The sequence below is a fragment of the Garra rufa genome, chromosome 2, assembly GCF_049309525.1.
Source record: "Garra rufa chromosome 2, GarRuf1.0, whole genome shotgun sequence".
Classification (NCBI taxonomy): Eukaryota; Metazoa; Chordata; class Actinopteri; order Cypriniformes; family Cyprinidae; genus Garra; species Garra rufa.
The window spans coordinates 15,312,129-15,339,527 of record NC_133362.1 but is presented as its reverse complement, the minus strand read 5'-3'; the positions used below and the strand labels follow the sequence as shown (position 1 = coordinate 15,339,527).

Here is a 27,399-nt window from a genome sequence, read left to right as displayed (position 1 = left end):
CATGAAACTCTAGATGGCACAGGCTGATGGGTTGTTAACGTAATTGATGATATCACAGAGTTATCTGACCTGGCACAAGCTGATTTGGTTCACGTTGTGTACACAACCAATGAGCTTGTAGCCTTACGTTTAAATGGCTGGTAGCATTCACTTGGGCATTTCGCAGCACACTTTCAGAGTTCCTCTGAAACCCTCCACCTTCCCCAGCTCCACCTGTATAGATCTGCTATGGGTTATTTTATGCTATTTGTGCAGCAGCAGTATGTCTTAAATACTCACAACACCGTATCGTCATATGCTTTAGCAGTAGTAAGTTCCTGTACTTGCTTGCAGCAGCAATAATCTACAACTAGCAATAACCAACAGCAGCAGCATAGCAGATCTATTCTGCCAAGACCAAATACATTAACATTATCACATCCATTACCATGCTAAACTTTAGCAGAGTTGTCGTGACAGAAATTAGGTTAGTAAAGTTCACTTGCTCTTTATATATATATAGTTCTTATATCTTCTCTCCTTCTGCCTTTATGTTTCCAGGGACAGCTCTCTCAAGCACTGAATGTTCTGTCTGATCGGGCCACAGAGGCCAAAGAGTTCCTGGTGCAGCTCAGAAATATGGTACAACACATACAGGTACAACAATGACACACACTTACACACTCATACACACACCTGTGCAGTGCTGTATCAACTTTTATAATCTGATTCTTTCCTTACCTTGTGTTTTAGGAGAATGGAGTTGAATTCGAGGCATGTTTGGTCGCCCAATGTGATGCTCTGATTGAAGCTCTCAACCGCAGGAAAGCCCAGCTTCTCAGCAGAGTAACCAAAGAACATGAACACAAGCTCTCGGTAAGCACAACCACACAAAACATCCCCAAACCCAATGAATGTTGAACTCCAAAATACATAAAGTATGTTGTTGGTTTTATATTAATGTCACAGGAATTGTACACTGCAACAAAATAAAACTCAAAACACCATCCAATATGTAATTTGAAATATGTGTAAAACACCTGCGAAATATCAATACAGAAAATACCTTTACATTATTGAGTCATATAGTATTTTTACAGATTTATGGAGTGTAGTGATTGACATGAACTACTGGGCAGCAGTATGCATTATTATGTAGAACACAGCAGGATGTTTAAAAGCATAAACCAATTATCCAGCCTGATGTTTTGTCAACATGCAGTATACACTTCTCAGTTATTGGGTCTTATTCCTTATTTTTAGGAGCTCATTAATAAACAACAAAATCAGAATGATAGCTCTCTGTACTCATTTGGAGGTAAAGGAAAACAGATCTGGTGCTAATTACCCAAATCACACAAGTCAATTTGATTTCGTAATTGGATGTTTAACGGCTGCCACCTTAAGGCTTTTTAGTATGTGTTAATAGAAGTGATGAATGAATTAGATTAACACACCGTTTTTTTTAATTGCAAGAGGATTTTTTTTTTTTCATTTTTCAGCTTTGTTAGAATAGAACTACAGTAAACACATAGTCCACCCCAAAGTATTATTCCAAACCTGCGACTTTGTTGCTCACGGAAGCCCGTTTCTGCCACTGTTATCTCACAATTCTGACTTTTTTTCTCAAATTGCATGATATAAAGTTGCAATTCTGACTTTTTTCTCAGAATTGTGAGATATAACCTCATAATTGCAAGTTATAAAGTCAGAATAGTGGGATATAAACTTGCAATTGCGAGAAATAGTCAGAATTGCAGTTTACATCTCACAATTCTGAGAAAAAATGTCAGAATTGCAAAAAAAAAAGCAAGAATTGCGAGATACAAACTCACATTTGTGAGGAAAAAAGTCAGAATTGAGTTTGCAATTGTGAGTTTATATCCTGCTATTCTGACTTTATAACTCACAATTGCGAGTTTGTATCTCACAATTCGGAGAAAAAAAAAGTCAGAATTGCAATTGCAGGAAAAAAAGTCTGAAATGCGAGATATAAATTCGCATTTGTAAGAAAAAAGTCATAATTGAGTTTTTGTTTCGCAATTGACTGATTTTACACAATTGTGAGTTTATTCTGACTTTATAACTCGCAGCTGTGAGTTTATATCTAACAATTCTGAGAAGAAAGGTCAGAATTGCAAAAAAAAAGGTCAGAATTGCGAGATACAAACTCACATTTGTGAGGAAAAAAGTCAGAATTGAGTTTGCAATTGCGAGTTTATATCCTGCTATTCTGACTTTATAACTCACAATTGCGAGTTTGTATCTCACAATTCGGAGAAAAAAAAAGTCAGAATTGCAATTGCAGGAAAAAAGTCTGATATGCGAGATATAAATTTGCAATTGTAAGAAAAAAGTCATAATTGAGTTTTTGTTTCGCAATTGACTTATTTTACACAATTGTGAGTTTATTCTGACTTTATAACTCGTAGTTGTGGGTTTATATCTAACAATTCTGAGAAAAAAGAAGACAGAATTGCGAGATGTAAACTTGCAATTGAGGGGGAAAAAAATTCAGAATTGTGGACAAAAACTTGCAATGACCTTTTTTTTTATTTTTTTCAGTGGCGGAAACTGGAAAGAAAAAAGATATTTTGAAGAATGTTTGTAAATAAGCAGTTTTGGTTCCCATTGACTTCAATTTTATGGATAAAAACAAATCAATGGAAATGAAAACTGCTTTGTTATCAAAATTCTTTAAAATATCTTCTTTTGTGATCAGGAGAAAAAAGTACGTCATACAAGTTTTAAAATGACATGAGGGTGAGCAAATGATGACAGAAGTTTAGTTTAGTTTAGTTTAATGTTTAGTTTATTAAAATGTGTTTAACTAACACTCAATCCCAACACTTTCTGTTTTAGGGCAACAGATGACTGAGTACTGTGGATATTTTCTATTTCCCCATTAAAAATTCATTAAATCTCTTTTCTGCCAAAGTTGGATTCAGAATAGATTCATGCTTCAGGCAGCAGGGCTAATCAGCCGCCATTGTTGGTGTGTCAAAACAGCCTGTTTCTAGCCCAAGCCTCGATGCCATCTGAAAAGGTTTCTATCGTGGGGGGAATGCAGCTTAATGGTTAAAAATCTGGGCTATTAACACCGAGATATTAGGTTTAACCTCGAGTCATTGTGTCCTTGGATAAGTCTCTGAATCTCAGGCTGCTCCAGAGAGACTGCATCTATAGTTAGTGTGCTGCAGTTCTCTTTGGTTGAAATGCAGCTGTGAAGTACCAAATAACTAAAAGTAAAATCAGTTTTAAACAGTCTTAAGAATTCTAATCTTATAATGCACTAACATGACCCGGATTTTGTCTGCCAGTGGGTAGTTGTTAAATGACGTGACAAAACTGAAATGCATGCAAATGTTAAAGTTTGCATGAGGTGCTTTTATTGCTTAGCATTTCTTTTAAGTTTTCCATAAGCTTTAATCCCATCTTTCCCATTTTTCAACTAAATGATAAAAGCCTTTTAAAAAACTTTAATCACAAACAAGCTGGAGTGATGACGGTAACTCAACTCATGTATAATAGGTTTCTCTTTCAGTCTGAAAATTTCAGTAAAATTGTATGATTTTGTTTGACATACCAGATGTAGATGAGTTTGATTCTTGATAGGAACAGATTTGGATAAATTTAGCATTCCATCACTTGCTCACCAATGGATCCTCTGCAGTGAATGGGAGTCCAAACAGCTGATAAAACCATGAAACAAATCCAACATTAAAGCATTTTTTTTAACTTTAAACTCTTGCTACTCTCCAAAATATGAGTCCATAATTTATAATGATGCTTCCTGCTATTATGTTTGATTTTTGAACTGAACTAAATGAAAATTGTCAATTATTCTCATGTTTTGGGCTGTACTAATCAGTCAGACTGGGAAAACATTTGGAGTACTACAGACTGCCAAATTTATAAATCAAGGAGAAGAGTACAAAAACTGTGTAAGGAACAAAAGGCGTTTGTGGTTGGCCAAACTGAACCAGGATTTCCAGGGAAAGGGTTTTGACAACATTCGTGTATCACTTCATATAATTTCTGGTCACCTATTAACTTTAGTTTGTCAAAATATTGCGCCTTTTCCTGCTTATTAAGACCTTCTCTATATGATTTGCCAGCTTCCACACATGGATCCTGTGGTTTAGACAGCATAAATTAGCAGAACAACATATTCAGTAGTACGTTAACAGTGCAATCTAGTGATGGGTCGTTCTTGAATGATTTGTTCATTTTGAACGAATCTTTAATGTGACTCGGGAAGAATGAGTCGTCTCGGGGAGTGATTCGTTCAGTCGCGAATGCAAAACAAAGCGCAGACTGATTTACTCGGCGTTTTGCTAAAAGGTGCTTATGCAGACGCCATTGTTGTTATACACATTTGCGACATTCGCGAACAAATTACTGACTTACTGCTTGTTCTCCCTCTTCTTCGTTATCTTTCAATGCTGGTTATTTCAAAGACTGACTTGTTGCACGCCAGTCTGTTGTTATGGGGGCATTTCCACGCACCGAAACGTGACGCTGAACGAAACGAACTGTGATTGGTTGTTTGACATGTCGGTCAAACGGTCTTATGGGCGGGACTTGGCCAATGAAAGCTGCCATGAATTCCAGACCTTCAGCCGTCAGTCTGAAGGTCTGGCTACGCGAGACTAATCATAGACTGAAGACCTAGGTAAACAATTAATTAATCTTTTCTGTTTTTAATAGAATTATAGTTTTGTCTGGTTTGTAGTGTGTTCAGCGTTTGTATAAGCAGTACATGTGTTATGGAAGTAACACGTAACTTTTTAATTATATTTTGCTAAAATGAACGAAATGACTCGAAAAAAGATTTGTTCGTTTTGATGAACGAGACTCAAAGATCCAAGTCAGTAAAATGATCCGAACTTCCCATCACTAGTGCAATCCATGCTGTTGTTTACATCCGAGAATTACCAATATGGCCGCGTATCCGGGTAACTGACCAAATCGTAACGTAAGTGCAAACCCTCTAGAAATCAATGTTAAAACGTGGAAAAGATCGACTAAAGTTAATAAACTGAAACTTTTTCAATACAACTAAACATAAAAATGTGTGGTGGGTTAAGTTGTGCTCTTGTTGGCTTAAGCAATTTCTGTAAATTACTTTTTTTGCTTACCTGCAAATGTGTCAGTGTCAGGCGCTGTTTAAACCTACATAAACGATGACAAAAGAAAACCAGCATAGCTTGCAGCGGTTAAGTTAAAATACTGTGTGTGAAATAATAAAATAAAATGTTAAAATAATGTGTGCTCTTATCATTTTGTGGACAAAATCCGCCTAACTTCACCCCGCTCGGGAGCTACATATAGGTGCGCTCATTCATGTCATCTCTTCCCACTCATTAAACTATGAAAGGTGAGTTAATGCAAAAAAGACGGTCATTGCGACAATGTAAAGAGATGAAACCATGGCACCTTGTGCTTTTAAAAAGTATTTTATAGATTAAACGTTATATTATCGACTTGGAAAATACCTTGATTTGACTAGAAACACCAGAGACCGGAAAAGCAAAACGAGCTTCATTCCAGTCGGGCTAAAGGGGATGTTCTAAAATGCTTAACGTGATATTATTCACTTTATCTGTGGAATAAGGGCTCGTTCTTTTGACAGTAGTTAGTGTTTGTTACAAGTACGGTTTGACAGAAATTTGGGGTTTCCTGGTCGTTTTTTACGTACGTTAAGCCATGTTAAGCTTTTTTCACGTTAAAGGGATAGTTTACCCAAAAATGAAAATTTGATGTTTATCTGCTTACCCCCAGGGCATCCAAGATGTAGGTGAATTTGTTTCTTCAGCAGAACACAAACGAAGATTTTTAACCAAAACCGGTGCAGTCTGTCAGTCATATAATGGAAGTGGGTGGGCACCAAACCTTTCAAAGTAAAACAAAACATGCACAGACAAATCCAAATTACACTGCGGCTTGTGACGATACACTGATGTCCTAAGACACGAAAAGCTCGGTATTTATATCATTTTTTACCTTTGATACACAGCCACGTCCATCTGTCCTGAGCACAAGCTCATCATCCGGCTCCTTACATGTGTACTCGCTCTGGCGTAGTATACGCAAACACCGGAAGCGATCTGTCGCGTGTATACGACACTCATTGTTTACACAGTGCACAGAGATTGTGGGTATAGCGGCTATTCAAAATGGTAATTGCGCTTATCCTGATTGTTCAAACCTATTTAAAGCGAAAAGATTACGTTTGCTTGCGCAAACTCAGTCGGGACTTTTCACCGATTTTCCCTTACGGCGTTTGCGTATACTACGCCAGAGCGCGTTCACATGTCACGAGCCGGATGATGAGCTTGTGCTTAGGACAGATGGACGTGGCTGTGTATCAAAGGTAAAAAATGATACGAATACTGTTCAGTTTCTCACAAAAACCGATCGTTTCGTCTCTTAGGACATCAATGTATCGTCACAAGCCGCAGGGTGTAATTAGGATTTGTCTGTGCATGTTGTGTTTTACTTTTAAAGGTTTGGTGCCCATCCACTTCCATGATAAGGCTGGCAGACTGCACCGGTTTTCATTAAAAATCTTCGTTTGTGTTTTTCTGAGGAAACAAAGTCACCTACATCTTGGATGCCCTGGGGGTAAGCACATAAACATTTTCATTTTTGGATGAACTGGCCCTTTAAGCGTTTTAGAACGTCCCGGCTAAAGAGACTTCCGCTTTCAGTAAAAAGGTGGATATAAATGTTTCATTGAAAGATGACACGTATATTTGTCTATGAGTTATAAAGGGAAATGTAAAGATGAAATATGACACATATATTTGTTTGTGAGCTTTGAAGGAAAGTGTAAAAATGTAATGTTAAAATTGTCCTTACTGTTAGTAGTATTTCAGAATTGTTGCTTTTGCTGGCATCTTATGTAGGCCTATTCTCAATCTTGTCTCCATGGTGCCACAGGCTTGTTCCCATGGTTACAAAGATGTTGGGGTTCTAGTTTTGACCAGTGGCTCTACGAGATGAGACTGCATTTCTTCAGTTCTGTCTAGTTCTGTCTGGTTCTGTCTGGTACTGTTTGGATTTGAATGGCTCTCATGTGAAGTGTTTTATGTTTGAATCATTCACTGTGCATAGATGCTCTCTGAGACTGTCTACAGCTTTGGAGGACGTGTGTGTGTGTGTATTAGTGTGTACTTGTGCATCACATAGCCGGTAGGTTTAAGTAAAAGCTAGAGAGGCACACACTGACACATACATTCATCCATTGAAATATGCAGACATGAAGTGCAAATGGATTTTAAAATGTTTTTTTTGTAAAAGGTCAGTGATGTGTTTGCTGCTCAGAGCGGATGCCGACTATTGGTCCTGCTGTTGCCTAGCAACCCAGCAACAGCACAGTTATCGTGAATTCATTCGCTTTCTCTTTCTTTCTGCCTTTTTATCTCCTTGTTGTCTCAGGTGGTCCGTGATCAGATATCCCACTGCACGGTGAAGTTGAGGCAGACCACAGGACTAATGGAATACTGCCTGGAAGTTATCAAAGAAAACGACCCTAGCGGCTTCCTGCAGGTCCTTGACCCTTTTAATATCACACTAATGAACCTCATCTGCTGACATGGGCCGGAAAGTTAGGGCGCCTACACACCAGAGAAAGATCTGACCAAACTTTTAATGGATGGGAATGCATGAGATCCATTTTAAGGGTGTGCCAAGATCCAAATCGGTTTGATGTGAAGCAAATTGGATTTCCGAAGACTAGACCGCTGCTCTGAAATTCTCATTGGTCAATGGAGTCTTTCATCAGAGTGCGCTGCAGGAATTGTTTTCTCAACCTTTGCTCTGCTCTACTCTAAAATATATTTATTGGTTTATTGATTAGATTTTAGGGGGGAAATACAGACACAGACAGATAGACAGATAGATAGATAGATAGATAGATAGATAGATAGATACCATATTAGTTATGGGAAGATTTAATTTCTTTTTTGTTCATTTTCTATATTATAATTATATATTACTACATTTTATTTATTTTATATTTTCTGTATTGGTCGATAGTAGATATTTGTTTATGCTTATTTCATAATTTTTTAATTTTATTTTTATTTGATTGCCATCCTCTAACACTCATTTAAGTTATTCTTTAAAAACACTAATAATTTATTAATACTGTTATTTTTTAGCAAATCTCAAAATGAAAATTAATTTTTCATACTGTACATTATTTTATATATCTTCAAATTTTGTGATGCCTAAATTAACTTTTGGCATTTCAAAAGGAGTTTTTTTTTTCTTTTTTAAATTATACAAAATAGTGCTTTATACAATTTGAAAAATAATAATTATTATAAATTATTATTAAAATAATAGCCATCAGCAATTATTTCAAACTGTGTAGTTTGGGGATGTCTACATTCACCTGCATAATCTTAAAAGCATTTTGATTTTAGTTTATAGTGTTTAATTTTAAATTCATAAAAAATTTAAGTTTCATATTTTTTTACATTTTTATAATAATTTAATGTGTATTAATTATTTTAATTTAATCATTTATTTATAAAACAATAGTATATATTTCACATATTATAATAATACATTTAATAAATATTAATATACATATTAAAAAATTATATTTAGTGCTGGGCAACGATTAATCGTGATTAATTCTGATTAATTGCAATTAATTGCATCCAAAAAAGAATAATTTGTTTATATAGTATATGTGTGTGTGCTGTGTGCATTTTTATGTATATATAAAGGCACACACGAACAATATATATTCCAAAAATATTTACATAAACAATAAATATTACATAAATATTACAATAAATATATCATAACTTAATTTTTTTGTCAACATTTGGACAACTTTAAAGCGATTTTTCTCTCTCTCTCTCTCTCTCTCTCTCTCTCTCTCTCTCTCTCTCTCTCTCTCTCTCTCTCTCTCTCTCTCTCTCTCTCTCTCTCTATATATATATATATATATATATATAATCACCCTCAGATTCCAGATTTTCAAATAGTTATATTATGAGTGTTGTGGGAAACTCAAAAAAAAAAAAAAAAAACAGACAGTGTAACATTATCAGTCTGTTGAGGATCTTAGTGAAGATTTCATTAGTCATTATATAGTCATTATTAAAATTACTTACTAAGTTCTCATTAATGCGTGGATAGGGCATGGAAAGGTCATGGAAATATGTGATCCTGTAAAACTTTTTCTTAATTTCAAGCACTCTTGCTCAATGACACTTTGCCTTCCAAAACTTTTCTGATCACAAAATGTTTCTTGCTCCGAGGATTCTTATTAAATTAACAGAAGGTCATAAATTTACATAATGGCAACACTTCATTAATTTGACTTAATGCCGTGTAATATATTCTGAATCACATTGTGTGTGTGTGTGTAGATCTCAGATGCTCTGATAAGACGGGTCCATATGACAGAGAACCAGTGGGGGAAGGGCTCTCTGACCCCTCGCATGAGCAGTGACTTTGACCTGACGCTGGACAGCGGACCCCTGCTGCAGACCATCCACCAGTTAGACTTCGTCCAGATGAAGGGTGAGTCTGTGTGTGCGTGATTGGGTGTTTCTTTTGCATGACTTTCTTTAATGACACAGTAAGACAGAACACTTGACCCAAAATAACCCTGTCTGTCTTTGTTTGTGGCTTTGTGTGTGTGTTTAGTTCCAGCTGCTCCTATTCTTCAGTTAGAGGAGTGCTGTACTCAAACAAACAGCGCAACTCTGTCGTGGAAACAGCCGCCTCTCTCCACCATCGCTGTGGACGGCTACATTTTAGAACTGGATGATGGGACTGGAGGCCAGTTCAGAGTGAGTGTCACATATAGGACACAGAGTGTTTGTGTTAAATGCATTCTCAGGATTATATAGACAAACCAGTCAAAAGTTTTAGGACAGTAACATTTTTAATGGTTTTTAAAGAAGTCTCTTCTGCTCACCAAGCATGTGTTTATTTGATTCAAAATACAACAAAAGCAGCAATACTGTAAAATATTTGTACTATTTAAAGTAACTGCTTTCTATTTAAATATATTTTAAAATGTAATTTATTCCTGGGATCAAAGCTAAATTTTCAGCACCATTGCCCTTCAGTGTCACATGATTCTTCATAAATCATTGCTGATTTGCTGTTCAAGAAACATTTTGTATTATTATTATCAATATTTAAAACAGTTGAGTACATTTTTCAGGATTCTTTGATAAATAGAAAGATCCAAAGATCAGCATTTATTTTAAATGAAAAGCTATTGTAACTATGCACTATACTAGGGCTGCAACAACGAATCGATAAAATCGATAAAAATCGATTACTAAAAGCGTTGGCAACGAATTTCATAATCGATTCGTTGTGTCGCGCGACGCAGAGACATTTGGTTGTTATTATATATATTAAAAAAAAATTGAGCGCAGAGCGGAGTGGACACATTCACTGTTCACATTCACATTCACTCTCCCGCGCTGATGCCAGCAGAGTTCGGCACCTCATAAGCTGTGTTTCCATCCAAAAATGCGAATTTAACTTATGCGCAAAACTGGAACATTTGAGCATAAAGCACCGTTTCTACATTATATATATATATGCTGCCCCGATTTATATCAAACATGTTTGATATTTAAGCCTACTTTGGCTAGCGTACTTTCACAGCAGCCAATGCTCGATCGCAAAACAGCTGGTGTACGGGTCGTTGGATAGTGGAGATGGAGAAAACTACTTCTATAGTTTTTGTAACACTGTCTGTCTGTATAATGTGTCGAAAACATACCACAACCGTAAGGAGAAAGAGGAGCTCTGCTGAGGTGAAATCGTCTCAGTTTTGAATAGGGCTGTGACGGTGCTGGCACGTTGTTTTTTTATATATAGCCTACACTTTAGTCAGCGAACAAGCAGCCTAAAAACGCTAAAATAAATCAAAGAAATAATATATTTAATTAAGAAAGTAGCCTAAGAGTATTAAATAGGCTATTAAACAAACATTCCTTGTAAAAATGTCCGACAGCTCATCAATTTTTGGCCCCGACTGTCTTTTTTTCTCTTTCTCTTCCTCATTACACAGCTGCTGTTTTTAAAAGCAAAGTGATTACATTTATTTTCGTTCCTTTAGTTTATAAAGTTAATTTATAGATATATTTGGAACACTTTTTGTTTGTTAAATTCAAGTTTTTGTTTTTTAAAGTTATACCTAGCAAACAGCGGCAGACAGATCAATAGCCTGCTTAATTCATCGCGATTTAAATTAAAATCCATTGATATAAAAAACTTAAAACATATCACAATATTAGTTTAATCATTCAATCAAGATAATTCCAAAGTTTGTGCGGACAGAAGCGCGCTTTGCAGGACATGGAGACACCAGTGCGATGTGGAATTTCTTTTTTGCTCATAAAGGTAAGAGTAATTTACCACCCGGGCCGGAACTGTAAAGGGTCTACCTTAGTTTGTGTGTACTAACAGTATCAACAAAATGTGCTCTTAAAGAAAACAAACAGAATACGCTTGATATCTTTGGTTTAAACAGGAGCGCTTCACAATAATTAACCGAAACCCAGGTAATTGCCTCACAAACACAATATCTATAGAAAGCTTTAAATTATTATTTTACTATAAAACGAAATAATTAAAATCGAAAACAAAACTCTTTCATTAGCTAATCCATAAAGATGAATTAGGCATTAATGAGCAGATGGCAGGATCGTCAATTTCATCTTTGCAACACTGAATCAGAAAATACTAGTTTATTAAGTAATTCGAATATTTTCTTAATTTTTGCCTTGACACATTCATGGTAATTACTTTTGCTGGGGCTTTGAGGCCAGTTTTGCGTGCATTTGAATGCGGAACTCTTCCAGCTGGTCGCTGCTGATGGCAGGACACTAAACACCGCCATGGCAGAATGCAAAGTCACATGACTTTTTTAATGCGCACTGAGGAATTTAATTTGAGAGGCTTCTTGATGGGAAATGCAGCATGTACACCACAGCAATCCGCTGTCTTGACGGATAGTAATTTTAGTTTATTTAGTCTATATATTTGGCAGATGTAAAGCATACATGTGTATGTTTTTTGTGTTAGTCCATTTTTATTTTATTATTATTATTATTATAACAGTTCAAGGAGCAACATGTTCGTGCACTTTCTAAAGATTTTAGTTCTGTTTTTGAATAAAGGGTTGTAAATCCCTTGTTTTTTTTTTATTTATCCGATTCATCGATTAATCGAAAAAATAATCGACAGATTAATCGATTATTAAAATAATCGTTAGTTGCAGCCCTACACTATACCAATAAAAAGCTTGGAGTCAGTATAATTTTTTTTTGTTTTTGGCAAAGAAATTTTATAAATTAATATTTTTATTTAGTAAGGATGCTTTAAATTGATCAAAAGTGATGATAAAGACATTTATAATGTTACTTCTGAACTTCAGAGAAATGTTGAAAAAAATCTACATAACAATTAAAAATGTTTTATGAGCAGCAAATCAGAATATTAGAATGACTTCTAAAGGATCATGTGACTGAAGTAATGATGCTATAAATTCAGCTTTGAAATTACAGGAATACGTTACATTTTAAAATATATTTAAATAGAAAACAGTTATTTTAAATAGTAAACATATTTAAATGTTACTATTTTTGCTGTGCTTTGTATCAAATAAATGCAGGCTTGTTTTTAAAGAGACTTCTTTAAAAAACATTAAAAATCTTTTAAAAATCTTTTAAAACTTTTGACTGGTAGTGTATATGCATATGTATAAGATTTTTAAATGTTTAAAAAGCATGAAGAGTCTCTGCATTTATTTGATGAAAAAAAAAAAACTGTAAAATGGGAAATATGAATACATTTTAAAATAAAATGGATTCCTGTGATGCAAAGCTCAAATTTCAGCAGCTATTACTCCAGTCACATGAACCTTTAGAAATCATTTTAATATGCTGTTTTGGTGCTTAAACAAATAAAGCCTTGGTGAGCATTAGAGACTTCTTTCAAAAATATTTAAAAAATCTTAGCAGCTCAAAAGCATCTTTTAGCTTTGACAGTCATTCTGAAGTCGCTATAGATTGCAATTAAGATGAATGGAGATTATTAGATTCTTATTGATCAGATTGTCCAGATATCAGACAGTTCTGAGCTTGAATGGGCACGCCATCTCTTGGTGGGCACACACACCAAAAACATTGCAAAAAACAGAATGCAAAAAAAAAAAAAAAAAAAAAACAAATTTAAAATTGCATGGAGATAGAAAACCTTGATATTTCATAAACTGAAGCTAAACTGAACAGCCAGCATTTTAACTCCACACATTAATTTTTAATACAGAACTGAAGCTGTGCAAAATCATATGTGGAAACACAGCACTGATTAAATTTATGATAGAATTACTGCATTGTAGAACAGTACAATAATGCGAAATTGCAATAACAATGGCTATTTCAAGCCAATGGAATGCTACGGAGACCATGCGTGATTATTATTTTTTGGTCTAGTATTTTTCTTTCTTGAAGCAGACACTGAACACTGCATGATGATTCTGCTTGGCTGACCCAGTGATCTCTTCAAAAGAAAGAGGTTTTGATTTGAAGAAAGAAAACATTGAGTACAGAGTACACGCTCATCTGATGTCAGTGTGCATTGTATTAATAAAGTGATATTTTTTAGCATGGATTTGTCATTTGGCTGTGAGCAGGCAGAATGAGTAAAGTTCATTTTGACGAGGAACACATGTATTCCCATTAGATCAGGTCAAGTCCACAAACATGGTGTCTCATCTCACATTTGCTGCAAAATGCCTGAGTCTAAAGATGATTCATGCCTCTCACTGCAGAAGTCTATTTATGTATTAGAGGACCACAGCACCCACAAACACACATTTACATGATCACACATGCACACACAACCACTGTCACTCACTGGCACTGATAACAAATGCCCCCCTGTGGTTTAATTTCATTTGGTTTTGGGAATTACTTACTCTAGCACTAGCAAATAACACTAGTTTTTAAAATAAGTCTCTTATGCTCGTCAAGGCTGCATTTATTGGATTAAAATGATGTAAAAACAGTAATACTGTGAAATATTATAACAATTTAAAATAACTTTTTTCTATTTAAATATATTTTAAGATATAATTTGTGCCTGTGATGCAAAGCTGAATTTTCAGCATCATTACTCCAGTTTTCAGTGTCACACAATCCTACAGAAATAATTTCAAGATGCTGATTTTCTGATTAAGAAATATTTCTTATCTTTATCAATGTTGAAAACGGTTATGCTGCTTAATATGTTTGTATAAAACTGATACATCTGTTTCAGAATTTTTAATGAATAGGAAGTTCAAAAGAACAACATACAATCTTTTATAACAGCATAAAAGTCTATACGGTCACTTTTGATTAAAAAAAATTGAATAATGATTTGATTTGAGTGATCTGATCACAAAATGAATTACTTGAGATTAAACTAAGACACTTTTACACTATTGCCAAAAGTATTGAGACACCCAGGGGCGTCGCTAGACCATTGTAAGGTGTCTGCTGTGCCCCAGTAAAATCTCAAATTTGAGTTATAATATACTTTGATAATCCCGAAATAAAGACATTAAACTATATGCAACAACTGAATTAACACTTCTAAAAGCAACGCAGTTTAACCGAAGACTAAGCTCGCAGATATCCATTCCCGTTAATTGTGTTGTAAATGCAGCAAATACCATATGAGTAATGGGGGGCCTGTGCCCCAGTAGAGCTTTAGGTCTAGCAACTCCCCTGAGGACACCCTCTTCTAATGAACAGGTTTGACCACTTTAGTAATTTCCATGAGTACAAATCCTAATGTTTAAGCATATAACAATATTCTAGGGAATTGTGTGCTTCTACTTTTATAACAGGTTGACAGGACCCTTTTCTATTCTAACATGACAATGCATCTGTGTATAAGGCAAGGTTCACAAAGAAATGATTGATTCAGTCAGTGTGGAAGAACTTGACTGGTTTGCGGTAAGCAAAGTCCTAATCCCAGTTGAACACCTGTGGTGTGACTTTAAATGCAGACCTTGAGGCATAAACTCATCGCTAAACACTAATGACTTGTATATACACTATGGACAAAAATATTGGGACACCCCCTTCTTTAGATCAGAAAAGGGCAGCAAAGATGGAATCTGCCAAACCTGTGGCAACAAAGATGGAATCATGATTCATGTATTTAAAAAATGTATTTCCATCTCTGTTGCAACAGTTTTGGAAGTGCCTAAAATGACTGTACCCATATGTACAAGTCATTTGTGTTTGGTGAAGAGTTTTTGGCTAAAGGTCTGCTTAAAGTCACACCAGAGGTGTTCAGCTGGGATTAGGACTTGGCTTTCTGAAGACAGTCAAGTTCTTCCACACTGACTGAATCAATCATTTCATTTTGAACCTTGCCTTATACACAGATGCACATTGTCATGTTAGAATTGAAAGGAGTCATGTCCAAATTGTTGCTATTAATTATTCACATGATTAAACATTAAAAATTGTACTCACAGAAATCACTAAAGTAGTAGTGTCCAATTACTTTTGGCAATATAGTGTATATAGCCACACACACATACATATTGGCATTGAAATACTCTCTCAGACACACACATTGTCACCTACACATTGAAACACACACTCACACACACACACTCACTCACTCAGCTATCCTCTAAACAGGCCAGGCTCTTATTTTAGAAAGCCAGGTTCATGTGTTCTCATATTTGCTCCATTTTCGGGTAGATTTTTAGCAACAGTATCACGTTGTGTTTTTCCCAAGATATTCATCAGCATATAGAAAATATATGTCTACTACATAATGCAGAAATAGAGAACACATAGCATACTACATACTACTATTTCTGTATACAAATTGTCCACATGCCTTGGAATACCAAGGCTGAATTTGATGTAGCATACTACTCTTACATAGAGTAGTATGGTAGTACATTATTTAGATTTGTCATAGTTTGTCATAATGCCGTTTACAACAGAACACTGTGTTGGGTACTACAGTATATCCCACAATGCAATGTGCTGATCTGGTCTTCCATTTCAAGTGTGAACAATAAACCCAAAGTAATATTATTAGTTCTTTTGAACATCTTTTTTTTTATTCAATATTTGATTAGACTGCCAAACACATTTTTAACACAGAATTGTGTGAAACATACTGTAATATTCATTGAGTGTTAACCATATGTGTTTACTAACTGAAGTGTGTATTCTGCAGGAAGTGTACGTTGGTACAGAGATGATCTGCACTGTGGACGGTCTGCACTTCAACAGCACTTATAAATCTCGTGTTAAAGCGTTTAACTCCAGTGGAGTCGGCCAGTACAGCAAAACGCTTGTCATGCAGACATCAGAGAGTAAGAGATGTCTCAATGTTACACACACACACACACACACACACACACACACACACACACACACACACACACACACACACACACACACACACACACACACACACACACATGTTGGGTTTACATGTTTTATGGGGACATTCCATAGGCGTAATGGTTTTTATACTGTACAAACCGTACTTTCTATCGCCCTACACCTACCCTACACCTAAACCTTGCCCTCACATGAGATTGTGCACACTTTTACTTCATCAAAAAAACTTATTGTGCATGATTTATAAGCCTGTTTCCTCATGGGGACCTGAGAAATGTCCCCACAAGGTCAAAATCTACTGGTATTCCTATCCTTATGGGGACATTTGGTCCCCACAACGTGATGAATACCAGGTGCACACACACACACACACACACACACACACACACACACACACACACACACACACACACACTCTCTCTCTCTCTTAATATTGAATGCTGTCACTCTTAATGCACAGGGAAGCTTGAGCATGTCAGTGCAAAATGATACAGCAGATTTTTATTAGTAAATTAGTTATGACAAAACCAGTCATAAGGTTAAATTTTACTAAACTGAGATGTATACATCGTATGAAAGCTCAATAAATAAGCTTTCTATTGATATATGGTTTGTTAGGATAGGACAATATTTGGCTGAAATACAACTATTTGAAAATCTGGAATCTGAGGGTGCAAAAAAATCAAAATACTGAGAAAATCACCTTTAAAGTTGTCCAAATTAAGTTCTTAACAATGCATATTACTAATCAAAAAATACATTTTGATATATTTATAGTAGGAATTTTACAAAAAAATCTTCATGGAACATGATCTTTACTTAATTTCCTAATGATTTTTGGCATAAAAGAAAAATCAATAATTTTGACCCATGCAATTTATTTTTGGCTATTGCTACAAATATACCCCAGCGACTTAAGACTGGTTTTGTGGTCCAGGGTCACATATAGTGTGCTGTTTCCACAAATAGGATATAAATTTGGTATCTCTTTTAAGGGGCTGGAGGCATACATTTTTGTTGTTAGGCCATCAAATACATTTAATAAAATAGTTTCTGAAATAAAATAAAATTAGTAGGTAGTTTTGCATGTATGTATCACCCTTAAAGGGATAGATACCAAAAAATGAAAATTCTGTCAGTAATTACTCACCCTCATGTCATTCCAAACCCGTAAAAGCTTTGTTTATCTTCAGAACACAAATTAAGATATTTTTGATGAAATCCGAGAGCTTTCTGATCCTCCATAGGCAGAAACGCAACTGAAACGTTCAAGGCCATCATGGTACTGTTGTGAACGTGCGTCAAAGACTGATATGGAATAGAAGATGTATAAAGTCGTTACTTTTTGTTTTCTATTCTCGCTTCATAAGATTAAGGTTGAACCACTAATGTCACCTGGACTATTTTAACAATGTCCTTACTGCCTTTCTGGTCTTGAACGTGGTAGTTGCGTTACTGTCTATGCAGGGTCAGAATTTAAACTCTCATATTTCCTCAAAAATATCTTAATTTGTGTTCTGAAGATGAACGAAGGTCTTATGGGTTTGAAACGACATGAGGGTAAGTAATTAATGACAGAATTTTTATTTTTTGGGTGAGCTACTGTATCTCTTTAAACATTGTTCAAAACAAATTAACTTTATCTTTTTACATTTTGATAAATATATATTTTTTTACATTTTATAGATGTGGCATATTTATTTCTGATGTTTATGTTAAAAGGTGAATTTAAGCTCCATATTCTCCTATATCATACTTTATGAGCTATGAAAGCTTGATGTATCAAATATGATACTCAACAAAGTATTTTTTATTTTTTTATATTATATTGTAATATTATACACTACCAGTCAAAAGTTTTTTAATGTTTTTAAAGAAGTCTCTTCTGCTCACCAAGCCTGCATTTATTTGATACAAAGTACAGCAAAAACAGTAAACTTTTGACTGTTTTTCTATTTGAATATATTTTAAAATGTAATTTATTCCTGTGATTTCAAAGCTGAATTTTTAGCATCAATACTGCAGTTTTCAGTGTCACATGATTCTTCAGAAATCATTCTAATATTCTGATTTGCTGCCCAAAAAAACATGTATTATTATGTTGAAAACAGCTGAGTAGAATTTTTCAGGTTTGTTTGATGAATGGAAAGTTCAGAAGAACAGCACTTACTTGAAATAGTAATCTTTTGTAACCTTATAAATGTCTTTATCATCATGTTTGATTATTTTAAAGCATCCTTGCTAAATACTGTAAAGTATTAATTGCTGTCATTTCTTTTTTTGAATGGTATAGTCATAGTGTTTAATGTTACAAAAGCTTTATATTTCAGATAAATGCTGATTTTTGGATCTTTCTATTCATCAAAGAATCCTGAAAAAATGTACTCAACTTTTTAAATATTGATAATAATAAAAATGTTGCTTGTACAGCAAATCAGCATATTAGAATGATTTCTAAAGGATCATGTAACACTGAAAACTGCAGTAATGATGCTGAAAATTAAGCATTGATTACAGGAATAAATTACATTTTCGAACATATTCAAATAGAAAGCAGTTATTTTAAATAGTAATAATATTTCACAATATTACTGCTTTTGCTGTATTTTTTAATCTAATATATGCAGGCTTTGTGAGCAGAAGAGACTTCCTTAAAAAACATGAAACATCTTACTGTTCAAAAACTTTTGACTGGTAGTGTATGTTATTATATAAAAAAGAAAGAGTTTCAGGCTCTTTCTTGTACCCTATTCATGGATAGTGCCAGTGACGTCACACTGAAAGTCTGCTGTGGAGGTCTTTATGAACACCATTGTATGTCTAATTGTATGTTACTAATATGAATGAATATGATTGTTAATGTGCTGTTAACTGTACTAACACTCTCTAGTAGTTTATTACTTGTAAGCGCTGAATAAGTCCAGCTTCCCTGATCTGCTGCTTTCCTTCCTCTCTTTCAGTACCCAATTCTGTTACTTTCTTTTTTTCTCTCCTTCCACCCCTCTGCATTTTCTGTCCTCTGCATTTCTCTGCCTTTTCCACTTTTCTTTATCTCTCCAACCTTCTCTCGCTCTTTCCCCTCTTTCTTTCTCTTGATTTCAGTGAGTCTTCCTTCATATGGTAGTAAAACTCTGGCGGCAGGTATGAATGCCTGAACATCATCATTATATTAGCCTCATATACAGTCCCTTTCTTGTCTGCTTGTATATGTTTGTTTGTGTGTATGAGAAAGTGAGTGTGTGTGAGAGAGAGAGAGAGATTGACTGTGTGTTTGCAAGTTTGATTTGCAGTGTCTCCGTGTTCTTAAACTCATCTGGACTTTTATTCTTACTGTAAATCAAAGCTCAACCAGCCTTCATGACCGTATGTGTGTTTGTGTTTTTTCTGCAGTTGCCTGGTTCACCTTTGACACCGCGTCGGCCCACCCTGACATCATCTTGTCCAACGACAACCTCACGGTGACGTGTAACAGTTACGACGATCGTGTGGTCATGGGCAACACAGGTTTCTCTCGTGGCGTGCACTATTGGGAGATGACCATCGACCGCTATGACAACCACCCTGACCCTGCGTTTGGAGTCGCCCGGGCTGATGTCATGAAGGATGTGATGCTGGGGAAAGATGATAAAGCCTGGGCCATGTATGTGGACAACAACCGCTCCTGGTTCATGCATAACAACTCGCACACCAACCGGTATGAATACATGTTTGTCTGTGTCTGCAGGCTTGTGGTTCGGAATTTCTTTAGATGATAATTATGACTAAATGATTAAACAACTAAATTTCTATACATCATGTTATTTATTCAGAAGTCATGACCATTTAAAACAACGTTGCTCACAGTTTTAGCAAAATCTAAAAAAGAAGTAAATTTAATGCAATTATTTACTTACCAGCTTGTTCTCATACACTGAAAAACAATTGGTGTAGAAACAGTTTTCACTTAGAAATGAGCTAATTAATTTCACAAACAGTTACAAAGAAACAGTAAGTAACACACTGAATTAAATGTGGAATTTTTAAGTAGAAAAACCGAAAATGTATTTTATCATAAATCATACTCCATCTTTGTTTTATTTACAACTTTTAATATTTTTTACAGTGATATCATTCACCTTTTCAAAAAATGCATTATTATATTATATTATAATATATCATATTATATTATTCCAAAATATTCCTATAGCTCTGTATATTAATATATAACATAGTGTATATTATATTATGTATATTATATTATTCCAAAAGCATTATTATATAATATTATATTATTCCAAAATACTCCTATAGCTCTGTATATTATATTATTCCAAAATACTCAATAAAAAATGCATTATTATTTTTTTCTAAAATATTCCTATAGCTCTGTATATTAATATATAATATATAATATATTATATTTTATATTATGTATATTATATTATATTATTCCAAAATACATTGTTATATTATATTATTCCAAAATACATTGTATATTAATTTTCTAAAATAATCCTAGAGCTCTATATTAATATATAATATTTTATATTATGTATATTATATTATATTATTCCAAAATGCATTGTTATATAATATAATATAATATTATTCCAAAATACTCCTATAGCTCTGTATATTATATTATTCCAAAAAAACTCAATAAAAATGCATTTTTTTTTCTAAAATATATCTTTAGCTCTGTATATTAATATATAATATGTTATATTATGTATATTATATTATATTATTCCAAAATCTATTATTATATAATATAACATAATATTATATTATATTATTCCAAAATACTCCTATAGCTCTGTATATTAATGTATATTATATTACATATTATGTACATTATGTTATTCCAAAATACTCAATAAAAATGCATTATTATATTATATTATTCCAAAATACTCTTACAGCTATCTATATTAATATATAATATATTATATTATATATTCTGTATATTATATTATATTATTCCAAAATGCTTAATAAAAAATGCATTATTATATTATATTATATTATATTGTTCCAAAATACTCCTATTACTCTGTATATTATATTATATATTATGTATATTATATTATACCAAAATACTCAATAAAATGCATTATATTATATTATATTATTATTACATTCCAAAATACTCCTATAGCTCTGTATATTAATATATTTTATATTATAATATATTATTATATATTATTCTTATTTCTCATTACAGAGCCTATAGCTCTAAAATTATATAAAGAAACTGCAAGTAACACTGAATTAAATGAAGTGAAATTTCGAAGTAGAAAAACTGAAATAGTATTTTATAATAAATCATACTCCAGTGATGTTTATTTTATTTATAATGTCAAAAACGTGTAGATATCCATCATCTTGCATTAGGCTATATTACATTATACAATTGTTGAAAGAAATTCTTGGAAAAAAAGCCTCTTGAAGCGCCTCATCACAAATGTTCACTGTTGCCCTTGGTTACAAAGTGGTTGCTATTTAAATCTTAGATGAAGAAAATAAATGAAGCTATTTATTCATGTATTATTTAAATAAATGTAGAATATATCCTAATATATCTAAATGTTGTTGTAACAGTCCTTAGTCACGCAATGACTCATAAACTTTGTGTTTAATAATATATTTGCGAAATTTTTAAACAAAATTATTGCCAATGTTGTGACAAGGTGCCAACATACAGGAATCTAGAAAACATGATTTTCTATCAAAACGGAAAATACACCCACTGACATTTTAAAGGTAAAGTATTTCACAAGAGATTGCAAATACAACACTATTGTTACAGTTTCATAAATCACACCGCAGTTGCACCGTCAGCTGGCAATATAGAAATAACAGTTTCTTCACCCACACAGTCACAGCGAACAATATGCTTTATTGTTTCTATTCTTTTTATCTTTCCCACCTTTACCTGTGCATAGATGGGTGGTAGGATCTGCTATTGGATCTAAACACTATTCCTGAGACACCATAGATGTGGATTAACATGCATAAAATGTCCTTGCTATCTGAGGGATGTCACTGAAATAGGTGTCCTGAGAAATCACACCTGTCTCAGAGACAGCCCTAGGCTCTGTGAACAGCAAAAATATCAGAAACGCTCTCTGCCTGTTAATTAATGTGCATGTTTAGGCTTGCTGACATCAGGTTGGCTATCATGTTTTGGAAGCTGGGTTTCAGACAGAATACTTATAATGGAAAGATGGGGGCTGGTTAATTTGTGCCGGAAATTAGTAAAACTACAGCACGTACAAGTGGATGAAAAAATATGATGCATTACTGCCACCTGCTGCTGGTTCATATTATTCTCATGCAGTGGAGAGAGCCCAAGGCTAACAGTAGTCTAACAGGCTAAGATCTGTAATATATTTATAGGAAATTGTGTTTTATTGAGTCAAACATAAGGGTCTGTTATAGGTGTTGCACTCTATTTTGACAGTACATATTCTTTTATTTATTCTCTTTAGTCTTTTTCTTCCCCTTAGTACGGATGGAGGAATAGGGAAAGGAGCGACTGTGGGTGTGCTGTTGGATTTCTCTCGTGGGATTCTGTTGTTTTTGATAAATGACGAGCAACAGGGACCTGTTGCCTTCAACACACTGGAGGGCATGTACTACCCAGCCATCAGCCTCAACCGCAATGTTCAGGTAACATTATTTTTTATTAATTTACTAGCATACTTGTACTGTATCAGTACTTTATTTTTCAAGCTGTGTTGTGGTAAAAATAGCAACAAACATTAGCCTGGAAAAAATCGAGCAATGATAAGGGCCTAACTCGAGGGGCGGCACCAAGCATGCATTTGAAACTCTCACTGCACGCAATTGGATAACTCTACGACCAATCACAACAATACACGGTGTGACGTATCCATTATTTCACTAAGCCCCTAGTCTCGCGTAGCCAGACCTTCAGACTGACGGCTGAAGGTCTGGAATTCATGGCAGCTTTCATTGGCCAAGGCCCGCCCATAAGACCGTTTGATCGACATGTCAAACAACCAATCACAGTTCGTTTCGTTCAGCGTCACGTTTCTGTGCGTGGAAATGCCCCCACAACAACAGACTGGCGTGCAACAAGTCAGTCATTGAAATAACCAGCATTGAAAGATAACGAAGAAGAGGGAGAACAAGCATTAAGTCTGTAATTTGTTCACGAAGGTCGCATATGTGTATAACAACAATGGCTTCTGCATAAGCACCTTTTAGCAAAACACCGAGTAAATCAATCTGCGCTTTGTTTCCCGGCGGACCGAAAATAAACGCGACACTCGCGTCTTCCGGAAATCCGGTCAAATTCAACTAATCAGATGACGACTTCGACATTCCTGAAGTGTTTCCAGTTAAGCGTACCATATGCATCAGACGTTTAGCCAACGTTCCGTGGGCGTGACGTCTGAGGCTGAGACTACTAAGCCCCATACGCTTAGCTACCACCGGAGCTAACTGATAGATTAAACTCTTGCCGTATCCAGTCAGCAAAACAGCAAAAACGTCATTCTTGCAAAGGAACGATTCGAGCGCGGTTTTCTGTTCCTCTTTTATATGAAAAGCCAAGTCTAACTCGTTCATTTTAGGGGCCAAAGCCGTTTCAAACAACTGGTGTTCATCTGTAGCCATCTTTCACTTTTTACTAATTGATTCCGGACGTCGCGCTGTCGTCATCAGCTTAGCTCGCCTCTGGCCCGCCTACATCAGATACACCGATTTGATTGGTTCCCAGAACTGCTTAAGTAATGCAGTAACGTGCATCATTGCTCAATGCCAGAGTGTCTTGCAGAGACAATTCAAATTGTGCTCTCGCGAGACCTCTGGATTTCCAGGGTAAACAAACATTTGACGTTATCGAAATTATGGCGCCCCCCAAAGTCCAAAATATGTATAAACGATGTGGATTTTTTTTTAAGTAATGTTAATATTTAATGGGTTTTCTTTGACAGCATTTAACTGCCACATAAAAAAAGATTACAAGATTAAAGTTATAATATTTTGAGAATAAAATCAAAATATTTTGAGAATAAACTCAAAATTATGAGAATAAAAACTAAATGTTTTGAGAATAATGTTGAAATATTTTGAGAATAAAGTAGAAATTATAAGAATAAAGACGAAATGTTTCAAAAATAAAGTTGAAATGTTATGAATAAAGTCAAAAATTCAAGATGAAGTTGAAATGTTTTGGGAATGAAGTAGAAATGTTACGGGAATATAGTCGAAATGTTTCGAGAATAAAGTTTAAATTACGAAAATAAAGTAAATATTTAGAGAATATTGTGAATAAATTTTGTGAATAAAATCTAAATTTCAAGAATAAAATCAATATATTTTGTGAATAAAATCTAAATTTTTAGAATAAAGTCGAAATGTTTCGAGAATAAAGTTGAAATTTCAAGAATAAAGTCGAATTGTTTCAAGAATAAAGTCGAAATGACTAGAATTAAATCATACCAATTAAAGTTATAATAGTTTGAGAGTATAGCCTGCGCATGCAAATTGACTGGATTGGGAGCACCAGGAGAAGTTGCCATTTGAATATATGTGGGATTATTAGCAGAAATCATACCATGTGTTATACTCACAGGGGACAGTGTGTATGGAAATAATATTTCACGGCTTTGATTGCATTTATTAGGCCGATTTGTAGTGCGCCAGACACTCAATAATAGCAATTAGCTTTGTGCTTTTGGTACTTTTAATATTAAACAAAACATTTGCATGAGCAAAAGGCTAGAATATACTCTTAAAATATTATGTTTAATCTCGTAATTGCTACAAATTAATTCTTCTAATTTTGACTTCATTGTTGAAAAATTTCGACTTCAGTCTCAAAATATTTGTACTTTATTCTCATAATTTCGACTTTATTCTAAAAATATTAAGACTTTAATCCGTAATCTTAACATTTCCACTTTATTCTCTAAACTCTTCAACTTTATTCTCGTAATTTTGACTTTTTCTCGAAACATTTCGACTTTATTCCCATAATTTTGATTTTATTGTCCAAATATTTCAACTTCATTCTCGAAATATTTTGATTTTATTCTTGTAATTTTGACTTTATTCTCAAAATATTCATTTTGAGAATAAAATTTATATTAATCAAAATATTAAGACTTTGATACTGTAATCTTAACATTTCGACTTTATTCTCTAAACTTTTTAACTTTATTCTCGTAATTTTGACTTTTTTCTCAAATCATTTAAACTTTGCTCTAATAATTTTGACTTTATTGTCGAAATATTTTGACTTCATTCTCTAAATATTTTGACTTTATTCTTATAATTTCGACCTTATTCTCAAAATTTTACGACTTTAATTCTGTAATCTGAACTTTCGACTTTATCTTCATAATTTTGACTTTATTCTCGTAATTTAGATTTTTTTTTTCCTGAAACATTTCAACTTTATTCTGGTAATTTTGACTTTATTGTCGAAATATTTTGACTTTATTCTGGTAATTTTGACTTTATTCTTAAAAATATTATGACTTTTCTGACTATTCTCAGAACATTTTGACTTTATTCGAATAATTTTGACTTTATTGTTGAAATATTACAACTTTATTCTCATCATTTTGACTTTATTCTCAAAATATTATGACTTTAATCCCGTAATCTTAACATTTCGAGTTTATTTTCATAATTTTGACTTTATTCTCGTAATTTATTCTCGCAATTTTATTCTTAAAACTCTTCAATTTTATTCTCGTAATTTTGACTATTCTCTAAACATTTTGACTTTATTCTAATAATTTTGACTTTATTGTTTAAATATTTTGACTTTATTCTAATAATGTTGACTTCCCGTAATCTTAGATTTAATTTTTTTTTAAGTTGCACTAAGACTACATTGCAATAAGAGACGTAATTTATGTTATATTAAGCCATACAAGTCTTAATAGACAGAATCTTTTTAAGCGAACACTGATGTAATGAGATCTGTGTGGAATTTATGATGCAACACACTTTCTTTCTTTCTGCTTTCAAAAAGTTATATATAAAGTATATGTACTAACTTGAACCAAAAGGCCTTTTATGAGCAATATCCTAATTTTTGTGCTTGCTTCTTTTCATAGGTGACTCTTCATTCTGGGCTGCCTATTCCTGATTTTTATACACCTGGAGAATCTGAAGCTGCAGGCTCAGTCTGCTGAAGAGCCCTACAACTGATACACACTTCTATACAAACACACACAGACAAGTGCACATGGATTCAGCTGTGAGTACTTGGCGGGGGGAATTGCTGCTGACAGTCATTAATACGTTTGAACAAGGTCTGAGAGCTCTGAAATGTACATGGACCTGATAAATGTAAGGGTTAGGGTTAACTCAACCCTAACTTAACCCTAACCTTAACACTGACCCTGATGTATGTGAGGTAAATTGATATTGAAATTCTTGAATCATTTTCTTCTCTCTTTCTTACACTTTTTCTAGATATGATGATTATTATTATTGATGTTGTCATTGTTGTTTTTATGGAAAAGGTGCTCATGGATGTGAACTCCCAGATAACTGGATATTAACAGATGTCTGTCTGTTGTTTCATGATACAATCCTCTGTGTGAAGTTAAGCTTAGAAATAAGTTCCTGATGTGTTAGACCTTAGAGGATGCAATTTACATTACATAGAGATGTTCTGTTGGATATAAAGGTGATTTTGACTGCAGATGGGTACAGAAGCTAAAGTAAAGTAGTGAATATTACAACCTCCTTGTGCATATTACATCTCAATCAACATATTTCCAACCTTCCTTCCACATAGTGGATGAGCAAACATACAATTGGGACATATTAAACAATGGCAGAATGAGCTGAATGTGTGTCAGTGAGGAGGTAATGGCTTTCTGTTTGTTGAACAGAATGGAAAACACTAATTGGGACAAATACATGCACACATACACACACATACAGGCATTTTCACAGCCTTGCGTAACGTATTATGGGGAGATGAGAATGAATAAACTTTTGTTTCTCTCTCTCTCTATTTATT

At 34.1% G+C, this 27,399-nt stretch overlaps 1 protein-coding gene across 2 annotated transcripts in view; it reads left to right on the top strand.

The window, feature by feature from the left end:
* trim9 (tripartite motif containing 9) overlaps positions 1-27,141 on the top strand; it is a 40,063-nt gene extending 12,922 nt beyond the window's left edge. Inside the window, exons 2-11 of one of the 2 annotated variants that reach the window (XM_073833740.1) lie at positions 541-636; positions 733-855; positions 7,423-7,533; positions 9,375-9,528; positions 9,655-9,800; positions 16,234-16,372; positions 19,506-19,544; positions 19,794-20,097; positions 22,892-23,054; positions 26,483-27,141. In XM_073833740.1, the coding sequence (XP_073689841.1) occupies positions 541-636; positions 733-855; positions 7,423-7,533; positions 9,375-9,528; positions 9,655-9,800; positions 16,234-16,372; positions 19,506-19,544; positions 19,794-20,097; positions 22,892-23,054; positions 26,483-26,560 (1,353 nt within the window). In that variant the 3' untranslated portion in view covers positions 26,561-27,141. The remainder of the gene's footprint in view (positions 1-540; positions 637-732; positions 856-7,422; positions 7,534-9,374; positions 9,529-9,654; positions 9,801-16,233; positions 16,373-19,505; positions 19,545-19,793; positions 20,098-22,891; positions 23,055-26,482) is intronic. The other variant, XM_073833741.1, reaches the window with a different exon arrangement.
* Positions 27,142-27,399: the final 258 nt, after the last annotated feature.